This window comes from Pollicipes pollicipes, unplaced genomic scaffold (assembly GCF_011947565.3).
Source record: "Pollicipes pollicipes isolate AB1234 unplaced genomic scaffold, Ppol_2.1 Scaffold_7262;HRSCAF=8765_pilon_pilon_pilon, whole genome shotgun sequence".
NCBI lineage: Eukaryota > Metazoa > Arthropoda > Thecostraca > Pollicipedomorpha > Pollicipedidae > Pollicipes > Pollicipes pollicipes.
The window spans coordinates 16,655,283-16,677,214 of NW_023597055.1; the positions used below are offsets into that span (position 1 = coordinate 16,655,283).

At 54.0% G+C, this 21,932-nt stretch overlaps 3 protein-coding genes across 3 annotated transcripts; 2 read left to right on the forward strand and 1 right to left on the reverse strand.

Moving 5' to 3' along the window:
- Positions 1 to 2,264: 2,264 nt before the first annotated feature.
- LOC119113942 (UDP-GlcNAc:betaGal beta-1,3-N-acetylglucosaminyltransferase-like protein 1) lies at positions 2,265 to 8,416 on the reverse strand. The gene is made up of 8 exons (XM_037238176.1): positions 8,278 to 8,416; positions 7,537 to 7,747; positions 7,154 to 7,218; positions 6,684 to 6,749; positions 4,999 to 5,162; positions 4,236 to 4,388; positions 3,669 to 3,804; positions 2,265 to 3,011 (listed from the first exon to the last, which is right to left on the reverse strand). The coding sequence occupies exons 1-8, from the start codon at positions 8,284 to 8,286 to the stop codon at positions 2,787 to 2,789; spliced, it is 1,029 nt and encodes a 342-aa protein (XP_037094071.1). The 5' UTR covers positions 8,287 to 8,416; the 3' UTR covers positions 2,265 to 2,786.
- A 333-nt stretch (positions 8,417 to 8,749) lies between these two features.
- LOC119113501 (serine/arginine repetitive matrix protein 1-like) lies at positions 8,750 to 12,554 on the forward strand. Its single transcript, XM_037237806.1, has 7 exons — positions 8,750 to 8,906; positions 9,318 to 9,363; positions 9,783 to 9,851; positions 10,062 to 10,172; positions 10,839 to 10,984; positions 11,499 to 12,071; positions 12,532 to 12,554. The coding sequence occupies exons 2-7, from the start codon at positions 9,344 to 9,346 to the stop codon at positions 12,552 to 12,554; spliced, it is 942 nt and encodes a 313-aa protein (XP_037093701.1). The 5' UTR covers positions 8,750 to 8,906; positions 9,318 to 9,343.
- Positions 11,836 to 21,522, forward strand: LOC119114317 (DNA ligase 1; the record flags this gene model as incomplete). Its single annotated transcript, XM_037238512.1, is given in 12 exon segments — positions 11,836 to 12,071; positions 13,001 to 13,151; positions 14,130 to 14,302; positions 14,956 to 15,179; positions 15,521 to 15,649; positions 16,769 to 16,908; positions 17,461 to 17,585; positions 18,465 to 18,657; positions 19,515 to 19,605; positions 20,032 to 20,160; positions 20,820 to 20,907; positions 21,400 to 21,522. Coding segments are annotated over 11 exon segments (1,546 nt in total), but the record flags the coding sequence as incomplete, so codon positions are not given.
- Between the last annotated feature and the right edge of the window lie 410 nt (positions 21,523 to 21,932).

Genomic DNA, 21,932 nt, shown 5'->3' on the forward strand with positions numbered 1-21,932 from the left:
AATAGCCTCCTGTGACGCGTGCCTCGCGCCTACGATCTTAACTCATAGCTCTTAACCCAGACTGGGGATGCATGAGCGTATGGATCGGAAACACGGATCGCCCCGTTGTCTTTGTACCGCGTTCACAATGCTTCAAGTCACTGGCCAAACCTATCTGGTCCTCGGCATCAGTATTGCCATCTGGACTCCTCCATTGCAACCACTGACGGCCTGTGGTACGCTTTCTCCCGCAGGACGTTTGTGTTTGCAGCTTTGGTCGTTGCCTTGGTGGCAGTGTGTCACACACAATCCGTCAGCAATTTAGGAAGCTTATTCGAAACAACGTAAGTTGATGAGTGCGATTGCGAGGAATATTATGGACATAGATAAGACAGTAGTAACAGCCTTATGACTCGATTACTCGGAGAAAAACCAGAACCAGATCTCATTCGCTTCGTTTTTATCCGAAGGATAATGTCATTACTGCTGCCTTATATAAACTTCGTTGAATGTTCCATTACCTTGCTGACCAGCTCCACCCAGCTTGGGACGGTGAACACGCGAGCAACCCCATTCAATATTCGTCTTGCGCTACACAATGCTTCGGCATATGACAAATATCCTAAGAACACGCGATGTGTAATATATGCGTCAGTGGACACAGCCGTCCACGCCATGCCGACGAGTGGTTACAGGAAAGCGACTTGGATCCTGATTGTTCAAGGACAAAAACAAGGTGTGAAGCAGCCTGATACATCCCACGACGATAAACAAACGCTTGGCTAGAAGAGCGTAAGTCTGTCGCATGTAGCTGGATATGGGAAAACGACTCATGAAATGCGGCGGAAAGCAAGGTTGAACCAAACCAGCGCATGAGTGCTTGACTTGTCGGCAAGAATGCTTCTCGCGCAGCGGTTCACATTCACAAGCTCCCAGGCAGCGGGAGCTGCCAATCCATTCCTTCTCACTTCACCTGGCTGCTCCAGGTTCCATGCCACATGACGCGCTACAGCCGCCGCGAGATGCTACATTGCTTGGAAGAACAAAACGCTGCAAGTTCCCTGAAATTGCTAAGGACCAAGGTCGAGTACAGCCTGCATGTCTGGAGAGTGCAGACAAGACATCTATGGACATATAATTTGCATGACTGAAAAATGTTTCTGTGCGTTATGTAGGCCGGTCCAGATGCCCTTGCCTGTGGCCCATACTCCGGTCCCAGGAAATGTAGGGTCCCAAGAGTAACAAGCATCGGCTGAGGACGTTCGCAGCGCGGATAGCTTCTTGTGACCACTACAGCTCACCAAAACGCAAAACGCACTTACCGAGAACACAACACGAATATGCATTAGGGGGCTCTGATCGCTGCGCTTTAGGGGCTCTGATCGTTGCTGGAGCTCACTGGGTTCCTACTGGGACCCTCCCGCTGTCCCCGTATCCGTATCCCCGTATCACCAACCCTGTGCACCTACGCGCACGTCAACGTTGTGCACTGTGACGATGAGGTATAGTAGCGTTTGAAGATGTACTCAAAACGTTGTCATGCCTGCTACCATGACTGGATACTGGCAATACGGTTGAATTTTCAATACACAACCCGGCCCTCTGGTAGCGTGTATGATTGTGCACGGCGACTGAATCGCCATTTCTTCTAGCATATGTCGTTGAGAGTCCACCTTGAGTGCACGCTGTAAACCATGATGAATTAGCACGCCGTATCGTACCCACATACCCCTATTGACGCCAGACATGCCATGTTAATGAATGGGGGGGGGGGGGAGGACTGTCGGCACTCCCGGGTCACGCCAGCACCACTCGGCGTCGCTCTTGCAAGGTGAAAGAGGACGGTAACCGCGCGTGTGCCAAACACGATGCTCTGCCGCTCCAAAGACAATGCGGCGTACCTCTGCTTGAACGGTGGACGCACTGACCATGCTCTGAGCTTCTAGACACAACATGAAACCCATGGCGACACGTAGTTCCAATTCATCACCCGAATCACAAAAAGCGCCCAGCAAGGGGATTGCAGCTCACCCCAACCAGCGCCGGCGTTGGTTTCAAACATCGAAAATTTCTAGTGAGATCGGCTTAAACCACATCCCGAGGGCCGCTGGCGTATAAGGCCTGGTCCGACGGAGCATTGGGGGCAAGGTCGGGCGTATGTTCGTTGACCATTCTAGCCGATGCGTTCTTCAGCACCAAATCTCGTCAGCACGCCCATACGCGTGCGGTCACACCGCCGCTCACTCGGCTGCTTCTTCTCAGAGGTCAACGCACGTGACCTCCTCTTTATTCGCTTGTGCTACTGAACTCTAACGACGACGGTCGTGACTGACGGAAGCCGTTGAAGTGGGTGGGACACCCGCATGCGTCATTAGCATTCCGCCACACTAGCCGGCGTCAGCTCGCCCAAGACCCGCCACCAACGGCCTCCAAAGTACAGGGCGAGCAACAGCATTGGCGTACCGGTGGATGGATCACGACTACGAACACGAATGCGCCTCACCCCCTTGTTGCATAATGCAGTCACACACAGCGGCAACACGTGCGTAGGCACCATCTGACACGGATTCAAGCAACGCACCGCCGTCGATCTATATACTTCCTTGAAAGGGTGATCATCCTGTAGTTAGCTGATTCCAAGGGCCGAACACAGTTGAGGCGGGCTTGTTGTATTACGACGACAAATCACAACGGGAGTGTCGAGAGCTATCACATGACGTCATTGGCCGCCCGTGAAGATCTGGGCACTTTGACCCAAGCGGCCGGGGGCATGGCCACAAGACCTCGTCACACGTCCAGTCAATCGGTCAGCTAAACATCACGTAGTCCTTGCCCTCCTCCAGCCTGAGGCTGCCCAGGTTCGCCTCAAACTGACCGCCCGTAAGGTCCATTTTGACACAGATCACGAAGGGCTTCTGAGCCTTGCTAAAGTGCAGGATGGGCACACGAGGCTTCGGGGTGAGATCGCTGTTCTCGTAAACATAAACGCCTTGCTTGATCTTCCGCTCATCTACGTCACAGAAGGCCGCAACCTGCAGTGAAATCGGACGCAGGGTGAGAGAAAACTACCAACACTCGAGGAGCACCGGGGACATTCGTTGCACGATTGTTCCGTGGCCAGCACATACAAACAACATGAGAACTCAGAAGTACGGCTGGGCGACCGTGAAACTAACGCATTACATCCGGCGATCGTGGAAGTCCCGCAATGGTGGCGGATGAGAATGGCACACAGGACCGTGCATGCCCGCTGCCCCCAACCACGTGTACGTGAGTGGCTGGTAGAGTGCGATGCCGTGCTAAACCACGCGGCAATGCTGAATGCCCGCGAGACACGCGCCAAACAACGAATGCCAACTTCAGAGCCGGCCGTACGTTCGCACGCTCAATCAACGTCGAAGTTCGAAGCAATTAGTGCAAAACAACGGCCACAGCAAGAGCGACGGCAGCTGACCAACCCCGCCGGCAGCTGACCAACGCCGAACACGCGGCATTCGCGCCGGACAATCGGCGCTAAGACGGCTCCAGCATGCTTAGCAAGCTTTAAGGCGAGCCCCTACAGCCCAATGGTAGCTGAAAATGAGGCGCCGACGGCGATGATCGGCGATGTCGCCGCCCTGTAAAACAACCGACTCCACAGTCTCGTGACGCTTACAAAGCGAGGCCATCTGACCACGGTTGCCACCGACCTTGTCCCTGTACTCGGCCGGCAGACTGCGGTACAGCTTTCGGCCTTGCTTCCCGCCGTTCCAGATGGTGAAGGCGGGCCAGGAGAGTAGCCAGTGGCGGCAGAGGCGCTCCACGCGCAGCTGCCATATGGTGTCCCTGCCGGACGGCCAGACGCCACGGGGCTGTGACGTCACCTCAGCGCAAGAGCCGCCGGGTCACCGCGCGACTGTGGAGGCCTCCTCAAAGGGGTCCGCTAACGCCTTGTCTAAGGCACGGCTGTGGGGGCCTCCACAGAGCAACGCCTTGTGTAAGACACGCCGATCAAGCTGACGACACGTGGACGGTCGTTTCAACATTTCGCTGTCATCTTAGTGGAAAACAGCCACCAGTGATTGCCTCAGGGGCGGCTTCGGGCACGCATTTCAGAAGGTGGACGTAGGCAACCGCGCGCTCGAAGTGGGATACCACGGTGCTCATCGACTTTGGCTAACAACTGGCGGAAGCTCTGGATCACATCAGCGGCTCCTCCGATCCCCTTTTCGGCCACAGACGAGCCATACCGTGCATGAGGGTGCCCAGGCTCTCACTCATGTATGGAGAAGGTGGCGGCGTCTGGGTGATAACGATACACGAGAACCTCCTCGTCGACCCGCGCCACACCACCACCGCCATCTAGGTGTCGGTAGAAGAAGATCAAGTCCTCGGGCGTGCCGCGGCCAGACTCGTCGAACCCGCCAACGCTGGCAAATGACAGCATGCCATAGAGTGTCTCCATACGAGGTTGGCGAGATGGAACAGCACACATCATCGTTCATCTGACAAATATTTTCACACTGAGATGACGTGCCTGAGTAAGAAACAAGATAGACTGAGTCAACCAGGAGCAAGAGCAACATGTCAAGTGTCTCCTGGTAACAAACGCCCGTATGTCCAGATTAGCCAAGGGGTGGGAGGCGAGGACTGCAAAAACTTCAGCGTTCCATAACGGACATGTGGCACACACATTGGTAACACCAACAGGTTCAGGTGCTACAGCCTTCCACTTACATGGTTTCTCTATGTCAGTTACCAAAGTGCAATATCTATGATCGTGCCCTAGGAAGTGAAGCTTAAACAATGCATTTTATATATATATATATATATATATATATATATATATATATATATATATATATATATCAAGCTGTGTGACAGCTGTTAACATGACGCCCAAAACAGCCCCAGTCTGGACCAGCCTCAATGACGTCCACGCGTGGCGTCACAGCGTCACACACGTGACGCCATGCCGACGTCACACCAGGCCAGGTAACGTCAAACGCCCCCCCCCCCCCCCCCCCCCCCGCCGCTCACCGGTCGTACACCGCGCGGCTGCAGTACCACGTGGGCATGATGACCGTAGGGCCGTGTGACGTCACCACCTGCTGCGTCAGCTGACGGCGGTCGAGCGCGTTGGCCCAGCGGGTGTAGCGCTCCGTGGAGCCGGCCGGATCACGAACGAACCGGCCGCCGATGATCTGAGGGGCAGGACAGTGCTGCCATCTGTGCGTGCGGCGGGCACTCTTGCCGCCACCTCTCCATCGCAAGTCATATGGTGTCAGCTTGCATAATATCGGGCTATCTACGGAAGGAAGTTGTTTGGACCTCCCTCCGCGTCTGGTGTTAGCATGAACATGGTGACACCGTTGACAGTACCCGTGCTATCATGGCATCGCAACGCACAACGCACACGCAACGCCAACGCACCAGGCGAAGACAGAAGTGTGAACAACTGTCTCAGTAGTAATGTTGATGCCTTGTCTGAATCATTCTGGGAGCCCCCAGGCTAGTTACCGGCGGCTCTGAGGTTCTCACCATTATACCACATCAGACATTCCCGAGCAGCGAGGGTTGATGAATGCACAGCGAAAAAGGTAACGCTCTCCACATTTCACTGTTTGGCTCATACCGTTACACTGGTGAGACGGTAAGAGCATTTCGTATGTGGTAACTATACCACGCAAACTTTGGCATATAGAATAAGAAGACGATGAGAACATTCGGATCTTTCGGACGCGCCATCAAATCACAGCGATTGCGTATTACATCGCGTGTTGCACAAGTGATCTTTTTGTATCATGCGTTCAACATTCAACCCTTTGCTGAGTCCTGTCCGGGATGCCCTTGACTTGGATGGGGAAAATGGCGCCGGCTGCGCGTACAAAGAATTCAAAAAGGTATGCCAGATGCAACAGTGTAAAAGTCAAGAGTATCAATAGAAAACAGCCAATCAGCAGTCACCTTGCTCCAGCCTCGTTGCGGGTACGAACTGGTGTCGCAAGCTCCGAGACATCCAGCACTCTGACACACCTTAAACACCAATCAACAGCCACCTTGCTCTAGCCTCGTTCCGTTACGAACTGGTGTCGCAAGCTCCCAGCCATCCAGCACTGACACACCTTAAATAACAACTTAAACACACCTTTGCCCGTCCCGGTGGCTCAGTTGGTTAGAGCGTCTGCATTCCGACCCACTCATCCGTGGCGGGATGGGTTCGAGTCGCTTTAGGGCGCTCGCTATTTGCCCTTGGCAGGTATGGCCTGTGGCCGGTGGCAGCGGTCGCGCTAAAGGTCAGTTGACGTCAGGGGGCAGGACGGACCGTGCCGAGCATTACGGCACGTTAAGCTTTCGCCACTAAATTCTGCCGTTGCCTGGAACTGCGCGATCGGATGGTGGGGGGTCAGGGCTCACAGAACAAGCACTGCTTAGCGTGAGCGCTGATCCCAGAAATCCATCCATTCAAAGGATTCGGACCAAATTTTAAAAAAAAAACAATCAGTGGCCACCTTGCTCTAGTCTCGTTGCGGGTACAAGCTGGTGTCGCAAGTTCCCAGTCATCCAGCAATATGACACACCTTAACTACCAATCAATGGTCACCTTCCTCCAGCCTTGTTGCACCATCCAGCACTCCGACACGCCCCCAACTGGCACGCGCACCCACACACAATATTGCATAGGACGAGCCTGGCCGGTGGGCGGACCAGTGCCATCTACTCACCGCATCCGGACTGCGGAGCGCCGCCAGGTGCTGACAGCGTAGCCGGCACGGCCGCATGACGTCATCCTGTCGGCCAGGCCCGGATTAGCGGAGGGCGCCGGCGGGCGCGCAAGTCACGGCCAACGGCGGCAACACTAGAAATGACTTCACAGCTGACTGCTGTGATTTTGTGTGAGTGGGATTGGAGCGCTGCCAAAAATCCTGCACATTTAAAACTATCTGTGATGGTTAGCATGATGACTTCCCCACCAATGGCTCATTTTCCATTGCATGTGCTGGATATTGCTTTCCACACTCTATGTTATTTACATGTTTGTAAGACAATGATGTGGATCATTTAAACATAATTAATGCATTAATACCCATGTATGTGGTCTGTGTGTGATTGCATGAACTCCTTATTAAAGGATAGGCTTGCTTAATGCAAAGTCACTTATGTGGTCCTTACCATGCTCTTTGATGGTACTTACAGAGTCAAGAAAGCACAAAAAATTCCCAGAGCTTTGAGCAACAGCCTGGTTTTTTGCATAACCCACTGAAAGCAAAATGACAAAATTAGCCTACAAAATAAGGACTAAGTGGTTTGAAACTGAAAACAAACAAAAAATTATATCATGAGGTACAAATCTGCCACAGCCCAAAACACATGAGCAGAGACAAGTGTGTTTCAGCATAGGTAAAGGAAAACTAGACAATGCAATGACACATGTATGCATGCATGCACACATGCAGGCATGTGCACACACACACACACATACAAGCAGCTTCAATATTTCTTTTATGAATATTTAAAGTATGTCAAACCACCTCCATCTTCAAAGTCAAGTGCTTGTCAGCTTCTTTTTATGTATACCTCCCATTGCTGGTGTGCCACTAGAGACCACCAAGGCATAGCCCTTGTCTGTCAGGGAGGCCCTGAACTGCTCCAGGATGGCTTCAGACTGGTCTGTGCAGCCATCAAGATATGCTGAGAGTTCAGCTCTCAGGCTATGGTCTTGGCTGAGCACTGACTGGAGGCATGCAGAGAGCCACTTCTCAGCATTGTGGATGGGCAAAATGATGCTCTGAAAGCACAAAGAAGTTCTTATATAAGGAAATGTATGGAACTGTGACTAAAAAACACAAAAAGCACAACTTTTTACATTTACAAAAAAACCTTTTCATGATTTGATAAGTTTCATATGCGCATAACACTGTTAGCATTAATCAGAAAATGTGCATGACTAGAGCTGCAGTTTATCAAAGCCAAAGAAAATTGCAAGGATACTGGTGAGTAAAAAGACTCATGCTAAAAATATGCCTCTTTTACATCTGATATATTACAACATAAAGCCAATGCAAAGCAGTTAACATGCCTACCACCAGATGAATTATAAATAAAATGGCAGAAAGTTATTCATGTAAGGCATGACATTACACACTTTCGCTAACAAGTATCTGCTTAACCTCAGTCTCACCCACCCAAAAGCCCAACTCTGCAACTAAGTTCTACAACTGCAGGACAGTGAGATACCATGGTTTTGCCTTATGAAGTATAATGATACAACGCCATGGCCACATCGATCAGTCAAAAAAAAAATTCAGTATCACTTACGACATCCATGCTTGAACGTTCTTATGCCACAGCCAGCAGTACCTAATACCATTGCAAATGACTCCAGTGCCAGCCCAGCAAACCCTAATCCGCTACCAAATAATAACTACTGGCAGCAAGGCGATCTCAAGAATTCCGTGGTCTCGTCCGCCTCGATCATGTAAGCGCTGGTGACTGCAGCTCTATTTTGTCGCTATCGCGCTATGATGCATCTTATTTCAAGGTGTATAAATATATATGTTTTCTTGTGTAGATACAAAGGAGAAAATCTAGGATGAAGCGAAATGCAACTTTAACGGAAGAATTGAAATATATTGTGACGGTTTTGATAATCTATTCTAACAGCAAGTGTCATACCATGGAAATTGTAGATATTCTCGGGGTTTACTACTGGTTGGTGGCAAATTTATTCATGCTAAGGTTTTGGCGCGCGTTCTCTTTGGCGCACTCGTATTGCGTAGGACCATTTCGTGTTGTGGGTGGAGGCGTACCGAAGGGGATGAGGAATTAATTTTCTCACATAATAAAAAATATCATCATTGTCTTTGCCGCGCAGTTTGAAATAGGTGCCTCTTACTGGCTCAGTGTGATATTACTGGGGTGTCCGAGTTGTTGGGGATACGTGTTAGGTGAGCGATTCGTCAATTTGTTGCACACATTTGTTAATGATGGTTCGTATGTCACTTACGCGCGAGCATTAGCGCACGGGTGTGATATAGGCGTCTGGCAATGTTATTTACAGTGTTCTATTCAATACCAGTTTCAGGTGTGCATTGAATAGTGAGTGCACTGGTACATCTGTGAACACTTGTAGTTTTTACAGTTGCTGTTTTACCTCTTCATCTTCTTTGTCCTCATTGCAAACTAGTGGACATTCTACCTGATACATATGAATTTATTTAATCTGAAATGTTGAGTAAATGAATTTTAGGATGAATGACTGGCCTTGACCAGCTGTGTGACTCATGTTGATGCATCTTGGAGCCCCCTTGACAGGCCATGACTCAATGACTGCTGGAACTAATGGATGGCTTTTTCAGGTCTCTGCTCAGCATACATTGAGGAAATGTCACAGCGATCAATCACGTGAGCATTCTCCTTTGCTATCTGCAGCTGTGTTCTCTGCGCAAGCTGTGGCAAGATCTCAAATAGTGATGATAAGTTATGAAAATATGTCATTCAGCCCATATGGCTTGCATGGTCACAGCTCTTACACAAGCTATGTATTCTGCTGCAGTACTACATTGCAGATTTCTTGACATTTGATGTGGTTTTCTTTAAAATGGACATTCTTTCAATAGGGATATTCTATGTCTTTGTAGGTTGAATGTGAAAGTGTCATTTATTGTTTGTAGCTGAAATAGTATAATTGAAGCTTATGAGTCATAACTGTGATGAGAGGGGCAAACAGAAGTTTAACAAGTTCTGGGCATTGTCCTCATGGCTGGAAAGGTAAATACTGTGCTGTGTCTGAGAAGTTCTTGATGAAACTTATCATTTTTCAGATCATTTTTCTCTCCAAAGGCCAAGAAACCAGACAATGTTGAGAAAAGCCAGTCTAAAACACCAGAGAAGTAAGTCATTTGGAAAACTATATTGAAGATTAGGCACATGAGTGTGCCATTCTTCATCCAAGACTCTCCTATGGCTGGAAGGGCACTGTGCCAATGCTTGACTGGACATCTTAGGTTACAGAACCTTGCTATCACCTACAGGCTGAGACCTGGGCTTTGGCCACAGCTAGCTCACGCCAGGTGTCTGACCATTTCTGCTGTCTCATTCAGGAAGCAGTGCAAGGATGGAAATTTGTCTGATGAACCAGATGGTGATTCACCCATCAAACAGATCAGGAAACGCAGGCCGATGATTGAAAGCGACTCAGAGGAGGAAAGAAGGTTAGTGTGGAGATAGCCATAGCCTTGACTGAGCCAAAAAGTTTCCAGCTTCTTGCCACACTGACAATGGACCAAGCACATACAGGAGATGCCCTCCAGACCTTTGAAAACCAGTCTGGCCTGAGCCACATGTTCTGTTCACTTTATACATCTGTATCCTCACTCTCACTGTCACCCTCCTGTTTGCACTCACAGCTGTCCAAGAGTGGTGCTAGTATATTCGCCTCATCACTGGTTGAGTTCACCAGCCATGTTATTGTACCTTGTGCTGTTGCTGGGGGGGGGGGGGGGGGAATCTCAGCCTATACCATGTCCTGTCTGTGCTTCCATTGGCATGTTTTGTTTGATGATTCACCTGCCAGGCCCAATGCACAGGAAAAACACATGACATGTTTGATGTTTGTGGAATGTTTGTGGGTGTATCCAACACCACATCCACTGCATGGTATTGGCAACAGTTGTGTGTGTTGATGGCTCTTGTGCTTGTATGCACTGCTTTATTAGTTTGTTAACCATCCATTGTCTAGAGTAATATGCGCTGCCATTATGACATGTGTGTGTGGATCTTGGACTTGTTACATTCAGCTACTGTGATACCATAAGCTTCTCTGCAAAGTGCCACCAGTGGTAAAGCAGCTTATGGACTGTGTTTGGACTCTCCTGCAGTTCAATGAAGAGCGACGGAGATGGCCAAGCCAGGAACGGCTCCCCCAAGAAGCAGGTCAAAACCGAAGCTGCGGCCCCTGTCAAGCAGGAGTCCTCCCCGCCGGTCTCAACCGCAAAAAACGGCAAGGCACCGCTCCGGAAGACAGGTGAGGGCCAGCAATCCTGTATGAATGGAAGACGATATGTCGGTGGGACACAGTCTGTGTGCCAAGGAGGGTTTCTGGCGGCAACTTGGGACCGCGCTGAGAATCGCGTGAGAGCTGGGGGGGAGGGGATATCTCTCACCCGGCGGAGGGGGGGGGGGGGGGGGGGAGGGCTCCGGCCGGGTCTGTGGGCCTTCGTACTAGTTTCAGTTTGAATTGCATGGTCATCACTCATGGAGTTGTTGGTTTGTTCTCTACAATTTGTCGGTGTTCGTCAGTTAATGGTGGACGTTAAGTCAGGGTGGCTCGGGACGCTATCGATATAAGTTGTCGATTTGATCGGTAAAGAAACAGGCGGTTCTCATGTACATACGAGTGTTCATGTTGTTTTCCTCAAGCGTACTAAAAACCCAAGAGTGAACACACCCACTTTCCACATGCAGGACTTCATTAGTTAGCCCCTACTGGGTTGGAATGCTGGCATCCAAATGACACCTCACCGCACATATGTTCGCAGCGAGGAAGAGTGCCGTTGGTAGCGTGTCCACGGAGGCCAAGCAGAAGAGCCTTCTGGGGAAGATGAAGTCCACAAGTCCCAAGACGGCCACTGCTGACCGCGACGAGCAGGCCAAGTCCTCCAGTCCTGAGCCTGACGCCGAGGACGCCGCCTCTTTGTCTCCGAAAGCCTCCCCGAAGGAGACGTCGAAGCCGCTGCCGTCCGACTCGACCGTTTCCTCTAGCCGTCGGCTGAACGGCAAGGACGGTGACGGCGACAGCAAGACTTCGAAGCCCGGTGGCCGGGCGACGAAGGCAAAGGCGGTCGGGAAGGGGAAGGTGGGGGGCAAGGGGAAGACAGAGGTGAAAGGAAAGAGCGAGGCAAAGGGGAGGAAGCGGAAAAGTGACAGTGACGCCGGCACGAGGAACAAGAAGGAGCGGTGTTCTGGTTCGGCTAGCGAGGAGGACGAAGCGGCCGAGGGGGACGGGGCCGGCCCGGAGGCCGAGCAGCCGGCAGAAGTGAAACAGGAAGCGGCAGTGAAGCGTGAAGAGGCTGATGGCGAGGATGCAACAACCAAATCCAAGGGCTCAAAAGGTGAGATGCCTTTACATGCACTGCCTACCGCCGTTTCGGCTATTGTTGCCATGTCTTACGGTCGCTGTCATACCAGCCCTAGAGTGTGGTGCTGATAAACAGGTTAAGATGGCGACAACACATGGCCTTGCATCATGTTTGTGGACAAATTTGTCTCGCCTTTGCATGTATGTGCTGTGTCTGGGAAAAATTTCATCTTCGAAAAGTGGTGTGGGAAAAGGGCAATCGTCGCGTGTCGTTTATCGGTGCCGTCCTTGCGGTTGTTGCTCCCATTTTCGGCGATTTTTCGCCACTTGTGGTGTTATCTTACGACGCCAGGAAATTTTATGATAGCCAACCCGTTGCCTTAGCTGGTTAGAGCGCCTGCCTTCTGACCCGTTTACCCGTGGCGGGGTGTGTTCGCGTCGCTTTAGGTGCTCGCCATTTACGTTTAACACGTGTGGCCTGCGGCCGGTGGCAGCGGCCACGCTAGGGGTCAAGTGACGTCTGAGGGCGGCAAGGACCGTGCCGAGCCATGCGACACGTTATAATATCGGCACCAAGTTCCTGCCGTTTAACTGGAATTGCAGAACCGGATGGTGGGGGTCATTGTTCGCTTGACAAGCAGCAATTAGCATAAGCTCTGATCCCAAAAATCCATCCGTTCAAAAGGTTCGGATTGAACCTTAAAAAGCTCTTCATGTCTGTTGCTTTTTATGTATCTGAATAATGATATCGAATAACCTGGTTTTCTGTGTGGAGGTAACGATTCTTACCCAGCTCCATGTACCTGCCCGACCCTCGTGACGCAGCTGGGAGGCTGCACTCCTGTCCTGACCGTGCCGCGCGTGTCTTCTCATCCCTTCTCTGCTCAGTTGGTAACAGGCCTGAACTGTGCTATTCGTGACCCCGTCGTGCATCTTTCATTTGCTCATGCGGCCCACTTCCAGACGTGAAAAAGGAGAGGCCAATGACTGGAATATTCGGCCTTTCGAACAAGTCAGATTCGAACGGCCAAGCCAAGACCGACGGTAACGAGTACGACCCGTCGAAAAAGAAGTATCACCCGGTGAAAGACGCGATATGGAATGCCGGGCAAAAGTGAGTTGTGGGCTTGAGAGTTATAAATAGCGGCGTTGCGAATACCTCCTCTTTAGATGAACACAACTTGAGTAACGAATGCAAAAATGTAGTCTTTCGCAGTATATCACCACTTCCTAGGACCCATCCAGGCCGTCGCGTTTCCCCAACGTGGAGGAAAAGCCTCCGCTGGCTCGGCGTATCGCGACGTTGAGAAATTGCGAGAACTGGTTATCAGGCTGGGACATCGGTATCCCCACGTTATCACACAGTTCGGATCCTGTGGGTGGCAAGGTTAGCATGTACACGGCATGCTTTTAGAGTGGAGGACCCCGATCTCAATCCGATGCGAGAAAGCGAGTATTTGGTTAAATTCCTGTGAGAGCGGTGAATGTCGTAGGATCAAATGCCGATTTTTGCGGCACGTGAGAGGCAACGGGTTTCCGCATGGCCTCTTGTTGTCCCCTTTGGGTCCCTCAGAGGCTGCTGCCGACTTAGTCAACCTGTCGCCTGCTTTGTCGCGGACGTGCTCGACTCCCCCGCTCCCTCAACGGCCTGCGTCCCGCCGGGCGCTGCCAGCCATCCCGCGGTGACCTCTCCGGACAACCTTCTGCACCGCAGGGCACCGTACCCCCCGCTCACGTCTGGCAGCCGTCACCCCCCGGCCCAGACCACCTGATCCACGTGATGCCGTCCGTCCCTGATCCCGTCGGATTGTAGTCGTCGCTGACCACCGGCGCGGTCGCAGGGCACCGTACCCCCGCTCACATCTGGCAGCCGTCACCCCCGGCCCAGACCACCTGATCCACATGACGCCGTCCGTCCCTGATCCCGTCGGATTGTAGCCGCCGCTGACCACCGGCGCGGTCGCAGGGCACCGTACCTCCCGCTCACATCTGGCAGCCGTCACCCCCGGCCCAGACCACCTGATCCACATGACGCCGTCCGTCCCTGATCCCGTCGGATTGTAGCCGCCGCTGACCACCGGCGCGGTCGCAGGGTGCCGTACCTGGCGCTGGCGCGCACGTTCGAGCTGATCGAGAGCACCAGCGCGCGCCTCAAGATGATCGACATCCTCTGCAACTACCTGCGCTCGGTGGTGGCGCTCAGTCCGGACGACCTGCTTCCCTCCGTATACCTGTGCCTCAACCGGCTGGCGCCCGCTTACCATGGTCAGTGGGCGCTGCCGGCAGCGCTTCGCTGCGGGCCGGGAGCGGGGTTAGATTGGTGCTGCCGCGGCGGCGCTGGTGACGCGGTGGTGTGTTGTAGTCGGTGAAGTGTTTTGTTCAACTGTCGCAATGACTTGGTCTGGCCTTGTTTGTCTAGTGCTGTGTCATCACTTTGGTACCACCGTGGGGTATTTGTGGCAGTTGTTTACGAGCTATTGCTGTAGCACTGCCCCTCTCAACTCTAGTCCAGTCGTAGTCGCAGATGCGTTGCATGGGCCATTCGCACAGCACGCTGTCACAATAGGCTCAGTGGCCAGTTTGTCCTTCACGGCGTCACTGGCATATGGTTACGAAGGGAGGACAACCTGTCCGCTATCTGACGAACTCTGAGCCCTCCACATATTGACCTTTTCTTTGACCCCGCACCCTCACGCGTCGAGCTGGGCTGGACGAACCCTGAACTCTTCACGCTGACCCCCGCCCCCCTCTCCCCTCCCCCTCCCACCAGGCATCGAGCTGGGCTGGGCGCACCCTGAAACTCACCACACTAACCTCTCATGTCCCCCCCCCCCCCCCTGCCTCCCATCAGGCATTGAGCGGGAATGGACGAACCCTGAACCCTCCACATTGACCCCGCCCCCTCCCCCTCCCACCAGGCATCGAGCTCGGCATCGGCGAGGGCGCCATCACCAAGGCGGTGGCGCTGTCCACGGGCCGAACCGTGGACAAGGTGCGCGCCGAGGCGGGCGAGCGCGGCGATCTGGGCCTGGTGGCCGAGGCCAGCAAGACCCGCCAGAGGCTGATGTTCCGGCCGGCGCCGCTCACCGTGGCCGGCGTATTCCGCGCGCTGTGCCAGATCGCCGAGATGACCGGGCACGCGGTGAGGAGAGAGGCCGAGGGCTGAGGAGGGGAGGTCGGGGTGAGGTGGGTTCGCGGGTATGGGTGAGGTCCGGAGGGACAGAATCGTGCATGGGTGACAGTGATGTTGAGCGCAGCTAGTTCGCGTTCAGACTGCATGTCACTACCAGCATGTACGGGCCGGGTACGGGTTTTCCTAGCCATACGTCAATTGTGAACCGAGAGGGCAAACCAGTTTTCGCACATGAAACTTAAAATCTTATATCTCATACAGTTTGCGACCCCAGAATTGTGAGACCTTATGACAGCGATGGCTTGATGATCCGGGAGTGTGGTTTGCTAAAACGGCCGTTGGCGCTACAGGCGATGAACAAGAAGGTGGAGAAGATGCAGTCGTTGATGGTGGCCTGCCGGCACGCCGAGACACGCTTCATCGTCCGCTCCCTGAGTGGCAAGCTCAGGATCGGCCTGGCCGAGCAGTCAGCCCTTCAGGTATCCATGGCAACGCTCGCTTCCCCGACGGGCAGAACCGCGTGAAACCACGGTGACGTGCGCGTTAGCGGGTCAGGTAGCCATGGCAACCAGCGCTTCTCGGTTGGCTTGGCATGGTGACTTTGGTGTATGCCTGCGGCGACAGTCGGCGTCACGTGTTTGCTTACTGCCGCCCGTCTGCTTACTGAGGATGGTGACACGACGGAGATTTGACTGCCGTGGTTGTATGAGCAGCTCATCGGCAAGAAAGGCCGAAACAAACTTTTTTTTGGATGTACGATGACGCCCCTCCATCTGAACAGGCCGAGTGACGGCTGATGAACGCCTCGTCTTTCACCAGACCTGTCTGGTGACTGAGGCCCCCCCCCCTTCCCCCCTCCCACCAGGCGCTGGCCCAGGCGTGCGTGGTGACCCTCCCCTCTCTCCTCCCACCAGGCGCTGGCCCAGGCGTGCGTGATGACCATCCCCTCTCTCCTCCCACCAGGCGCTGGCCCAGGCGTGCGTGATGACCCTCCCCTCTCCTCCCACCAGGTACTGGTCCAGGCGTGCGTGATGACCATCCCCTCCCTCCTCCCACCAGGTACTGGTCCAGGCGTGCGTGATGACCCTCCCCTCCCTCCTCCCACCAGGCGCTGGCCCAGACGTGCGTGATGACCCTCCCCTCTCTCCTCCCACCAGGTACTGGTCCAGGCGTGCGTGATGACCATCCCCTCTCTCCTCCCACCAGGTACTGGCCCAGGCGTGCGTGATGACCATCCCCTCCCTCCTCCCACCAGGCGCTGGTCCAGGCGTGCGTGATGACCCTCCCCTCCCTCCTCCCACCAGGCGCTGGCCCAGACGTGCGTGATGACCCTCCCTTCTCCTCCTCCCACCAGGCACTGGCCAGGCGTGCGTGATGAACCATCCCCTCCCTCCTCCCACCAGGTACTGGTCCAGGCGTGCGTGATGACCCCCCCTCCCTCCTCCCACCAGGCGCTGGCCCAGACGTGCGTGATGACCCTCCCCTCTCTCCTGCCACCAGGTACTGGTCCAGGCGTGCGTGATGACCATCCCCTCCCTCCTCCCACCAGGCACTGGCCCAGGCGTGCGTGATGACCATCCCTTCCCTCCTCCCACCAGGCACTGGCCCAGGCGTGCGTGATGACGCCGCCGGAACAGCCTCGACCAGCCGAGCAGCTGGACGCCACTGCCGGCCTGTCCGCCGAGAAGGCCAAGGCCAAGGTGGAGGAGGCGGCGCTGGTGCTCAAGACCGTCTACTGGTCAGTAGGGGAGGGGGAGCGTGCCTCTCAGTGGTCCTTGGAGGAGGGGAGGTCCAGGACCCCTACGGTAACCATTCCCGCCGCTGCGGAGGGTAGGGTGGTCTGAGTTGATGGGCTGTAATCACGAGGTGACGCCTAGCGACTTTGGAGATGGGGCAGCTGTCCGCATGAACATGGCAGAGCCATGTCGAGTTGACCCGGTCCCATCTCGTGACCATCAGAACCCAGGGGGTCTGGGTCAGCACGGGATTTTGCTCTCCTCCGCGGCTCGGCTTCTCTTGAGGAGCTGACCGCGCCGTTTCTCCGAAACTTGTCGTGAAAAGAGCCTCACTGTCTTCACCTGTGCAGTTGAACCACCCTTCGTGGTGGGAAAGGAGTCGGATAACGCGATTGCGTGCGCGAGGCGACTTGAAAAGCCTGAGGGTGTGATTAAAAGAAGCTGAATAGCCGGTCAGACGCGAGCGCAGCCCCCTGCAGAGCTCGACGCGTGTGGCTGAATGGCCCCGACGCCGAACGCCCTCGGTGCGGCCGGTCACGTGATCTGTGTTGCAGCGAGTGCCCGACCTATGACGAGATCGTGCCGGTGCTGCTGGAGCACGGACTGCAGAAGCTGCCCGAACACTGCCGCATCCGGGCCGGTGTGCCGCTCAAGCCCATGCTGGCCCACCCCACCAAGGGTAGGTAGGGGTTGTGCCGGCCCACCCAGCAGCGGTAGGTAGCATCTTCTAGCAGGGCGCATCTTCCATTGACGTCTTAGAGGTCAGAACAGGTCATTGACCTAAGATGACCTGGGTCGACATTCTGTTTAGGAACATACTGTCTAGCGTAATATTTGTCGCTTATTCAAATGCAAAACTCAGAGCAGTGTTGTATGAATTTGGTCACCATGACCTTCGAAAGGTCAAGCAAGGTCACTGACCTCAAATGGGCTTGCGACCTTTTGCTTAGAAGCAGTTGTCTAAGTTCTGGGGGCACTTTGGAGACCAACCTGGAATTTGACCTTGTTTGACCTTATTTGACCTGAAGTTCATGACCAAGGAAGTTCAAACTGTGGCTTAAGTGAGTTCACGTACAGGTCAGGACACTCCATAAATTTCGTATCTCTAGCTTTCTTAGTTCCCGAGATCTCGGGGGGGGGGGCAAATTGACCCCCACCCTAGCGAAGGGTATCTAGCCGGCCACCCGGGCGCGTGTTAATCGAGTCCTTGGTGGGACTGGAAAGCTTGCTGCGTGGTTGAGTTCTTTGTTTCGTTCGAAAATAACATGCGTTAAGCTTCGATGGAGTTTTGGTTTTGGTTTTGTTGGTTTGCTTTGGGTCAATGATTTCGTTTGGGTTCAGTGGTTTCCCCAGCGGTTTTTTGTGAATCGTTATTCGCGTTGGCAATATTTCGGTTTGCTTATGTTTTGAGGGACATTGACCGAGTCACTGCAACGTGGCGCCACGCTTGCAATGTTTGCAAACCCCACAACAGCGTAAAACATGTTTCGTTTCCCTTCCGACGTGGCGCCCGTGAATCCGTGACCTCTTCAATACCTGGCCGACGCCGCCGCCCCAGGCGTGTCGGAGGTGCTGTCGCGGTTCGAGGGCGCCCAGTTCACCTGCGAGTACAAGTACGACGGCGAGCGCGCGCAAATTCACCTGCTGGAGGACGGCTCGATACACGTCTACAGCCGGAACCAGGAGGACAACACCACCAAGTACCCGGACATCATCGCTCGCTTCAAGGCTTGCCTCACTGGCGATGTCAGGTGAGAGCAGCGTTCACCGATGGCGGAGCTCACTGTGAGAGGAGGGGTGAGAGGCACGGTGGAACGCTGCGACGGATGGGGACCGAACGGTAAGGGACCGCGGAACAGCACTGTGAGAACGGGAAAGGAACGGTTAGCGGCACGGCGAAAATGGAACGGAGTGAGCAGCCCGTGAGCTGGACTGCGAGTGGAACAGTAAATAACGCGGTTTCGAATCTGAGAGTGGAGCCCTGACACGACTGGGGAATGTAACGGGAGCGATTGGGGTTGTTCTCTGAGATGCGCTGAGTGAGATGGTTCGAACTGGGAGCGTGACCAGTGGCAGAGCCGGGACGACACGTCGTTCATTTTGCGACTGTTTGGCGCTTTCTGTATGGACAGGGCTGAAATTGGTTGCTTTTTTTAGTTAAGTCATTGCGCGTACCGAAATCCCGCTTTGTATCAAGGAAGCCTGTGAGTTTGGATGAGAGTGATGCACTCGAAGGCTGATGAACCGAAGGTAAGTGTTTTTCGCCGTGAAAACTGATCGTGCTTGGGTTGAGTTTGCGACGTTTTCACGACCGCGCTCCGTGTGTCCTCCATGTCCGCTGCGGACAAGCACTGTCCGTGTCCGCTGCCGGCAAGCCTCGTCCCGTGTCCGCTGCGAGCGAGCCCTGTCCGTGGCCGCTGCGGACGAGCCCTGTCCAGTGTACGCTGCGGACGAGCCCTGTCCAGTGCACGCTGCGGACGAACCCTGTCCAGTGTACGCTGCGGACGAGCCATGTCCGTGTCCGCCGCGGACGAGCCATCTCCGTATCCGCTGCGGACGAGCCCTGTCCCGTGTCCGCCTCTGACGTGTCCGCGCCGTGTCCGCACAGCTCGTGCATCCTGGACTCGGAGGCGGTGGCGTGGGACACCGAGCAGAAGCAGATCCTGCCGTTCCAGGTGCTCAGCACACGCAAACGCAAGGTGAGACACCTCCATCCCACTCCGCTGAAGTGGCGGCGCGCGCGGTTTGTCGGAGATTGTTTCTGTGGTTGTGCACGTGATAACATAGGCCGGCAAGACCAGCCAGATTATCGGAGCGTACGCTGGAGCATATCCGGATTGGCGATTCTTGTTGGCAACGGAGTGGCAATACCAGCAGGACCCAGATTACTGTTTTTTGCTCCGTTTTGTCTGGAGTTTATAGCTGGCTTGGCTACAATCTGGTCGTTGGCTGAAAAGTCTATGGTCCATCGTTCTGCGTAACACTGCATTAGGCGGTGTGACTTGCCACCCCGATTCGTCCAAATCGCACCCACGGCGTTGTGTTGTACTACATCGTTTCCTGAACCGGCCGAGCGGCACACAGCGGTGGCCGGAGTGACCAAAGTTTCGCGATGTGACCGCCAGGACGCCGGCTCGTCGGAGATCAAGGTGCAGGTGTGCGTGTTCGCGTTCGACTTACTGTTCCTCAACGGGGAGTCCCTCGTCACCCAGTCGTTCGAGCACAGGAGAGAGAGGCTACGCAACAGCTTCAAGGTCATTTCACTCCCGTGGTGTACGGGCTACAAGTGCCTCCGGATAGTCCGGACTGCATGTGCGAATATTGGAAACCATGAAGTAGTGCTATAATCTAACGAGTGTTGTGGGCGTTTTGGGTTCCCTTCACAGGCCAGTATCGGTCTGTTAATTTGCCTATGTATGTTTATCTACTGATGGCTTCTCGGTGGAGCCAAATACCTCTGTTATGTTTTGTCCGTCCGATTCTGGGCAGGGAGTGGTGTGCATTTTTGACATTATGGAGTCGCCTGTCGCGGGTTTGGCCGCTTTCTTCATAACCCCGTCCCAGAGTGCGCCCAGACCACCGTAAAATACAGGTGTCTGGCAGAAGCGACGATTGTTTTCGCCGCGAAAGGGTATTGACATGTAACCTTTTCAAGAAGTGTCAAATATTTACTCTCTTTGGGATGAATGGTATTTGTTCTCTAACTGATATGTCCTTGTATGTCTATGGAGCTTGGTGTGGACAAAATCCAATGTGTGCGTTTCCGTTTTGTAGGGGCAGTACTGATACGATGCGATCCAGGGCATCTATTGCGCCAGCAGCTTTCTATGGCATACTGATGAAATGTCCTCACATCAGAGCAGTATTGTTTTAGCATGCAAGCCGAGAGGATGACCATTTCTTCATGCTCCAGGAGGTGGAGGGTCAATTCACGTTTGCCAAGAGCATGGACTCAACCAATGTGGAAGACATAGCTGAGTTTTTGGATGAGTCTGTGAAAGGTGAGTTGTCATGTCCTTTCCAATGTTTTCGTGTGTTCTGCGGTGTTGCGTTCTCCTTGGACAAAGTGAATGAGCAGTTCTTAGTCATCAGTGTTACAGCGATCAGAAAAACGCAGTTGTTGGCATGCATGGAACCAGCGGAATGTGTTCAGCGCGTGTGCACCGATCGTTTGTTAGGTTAACTTTGCACGTGGTTTGACCGTATAACTGCCTATCAGCTGACCGCGCGCTGCTGAACCGGTGGCGTATCCACGGAACTTGTAAACTATCGAGGGTCGAGAACTTGTGACCGCGCGCTGCTGGGCCGGTGGCGTATCCACGGAACTTGTAAATTGTCGAGGGTCGAGAACTTGTGACCGCGCGCTGCTGAACCGGTGGCGTATCCACGGAACTTGCAAACTATCGAAGGTGGAGGTCCTGTGACCGCGTCCGTTCACATCTGACATCACGTCATCATGACGTCAGAGACTTCACCTCGTCTCGCATCGGCAGGCAACTGCGAGGGCCTGATGGTCAAGACGCTGGACAGAGACGCCACGTACGAGATCGCCAAACGGTCGCGCAACTGGCTCAAGCTCAAGAAGGACTATCTGGACGGCGTGGGCGACACGATCGGTAGGCGGAGGGAGGCTGGGGCTCCTGGGAGAGGGACCCTGGGAGACCGGGGCTCGCGGCTCTTGGAAACTCGTGTCCGGTTTCATGCCGGTCGCCCAACGTTCCAAAATTCGTCCAGTAGGATGAGCAGGGGGTAAATATGAATGCATGCTACCAGAATCCTGGCTCTCTGGCAGCCCCGCACGCAGTTCGTCGACGTTAATCCGTTGCCCTGTGACCCCGACCCAGATATTTGACCTACCCAGCTAATTTGTCAGTCCTGAGGCGCGCAGATACTGGTTGACGGCCGCCCGGTCCGATGCTGATTGGTCTGTTCTGAGCAAGGGAAGGGACCACAGGCAGTGAGCCCAAAGCCGGGTTGTTAAAGCATGAAAAACATCGACATCCCCACCACCTAAGTGGCCGAATAT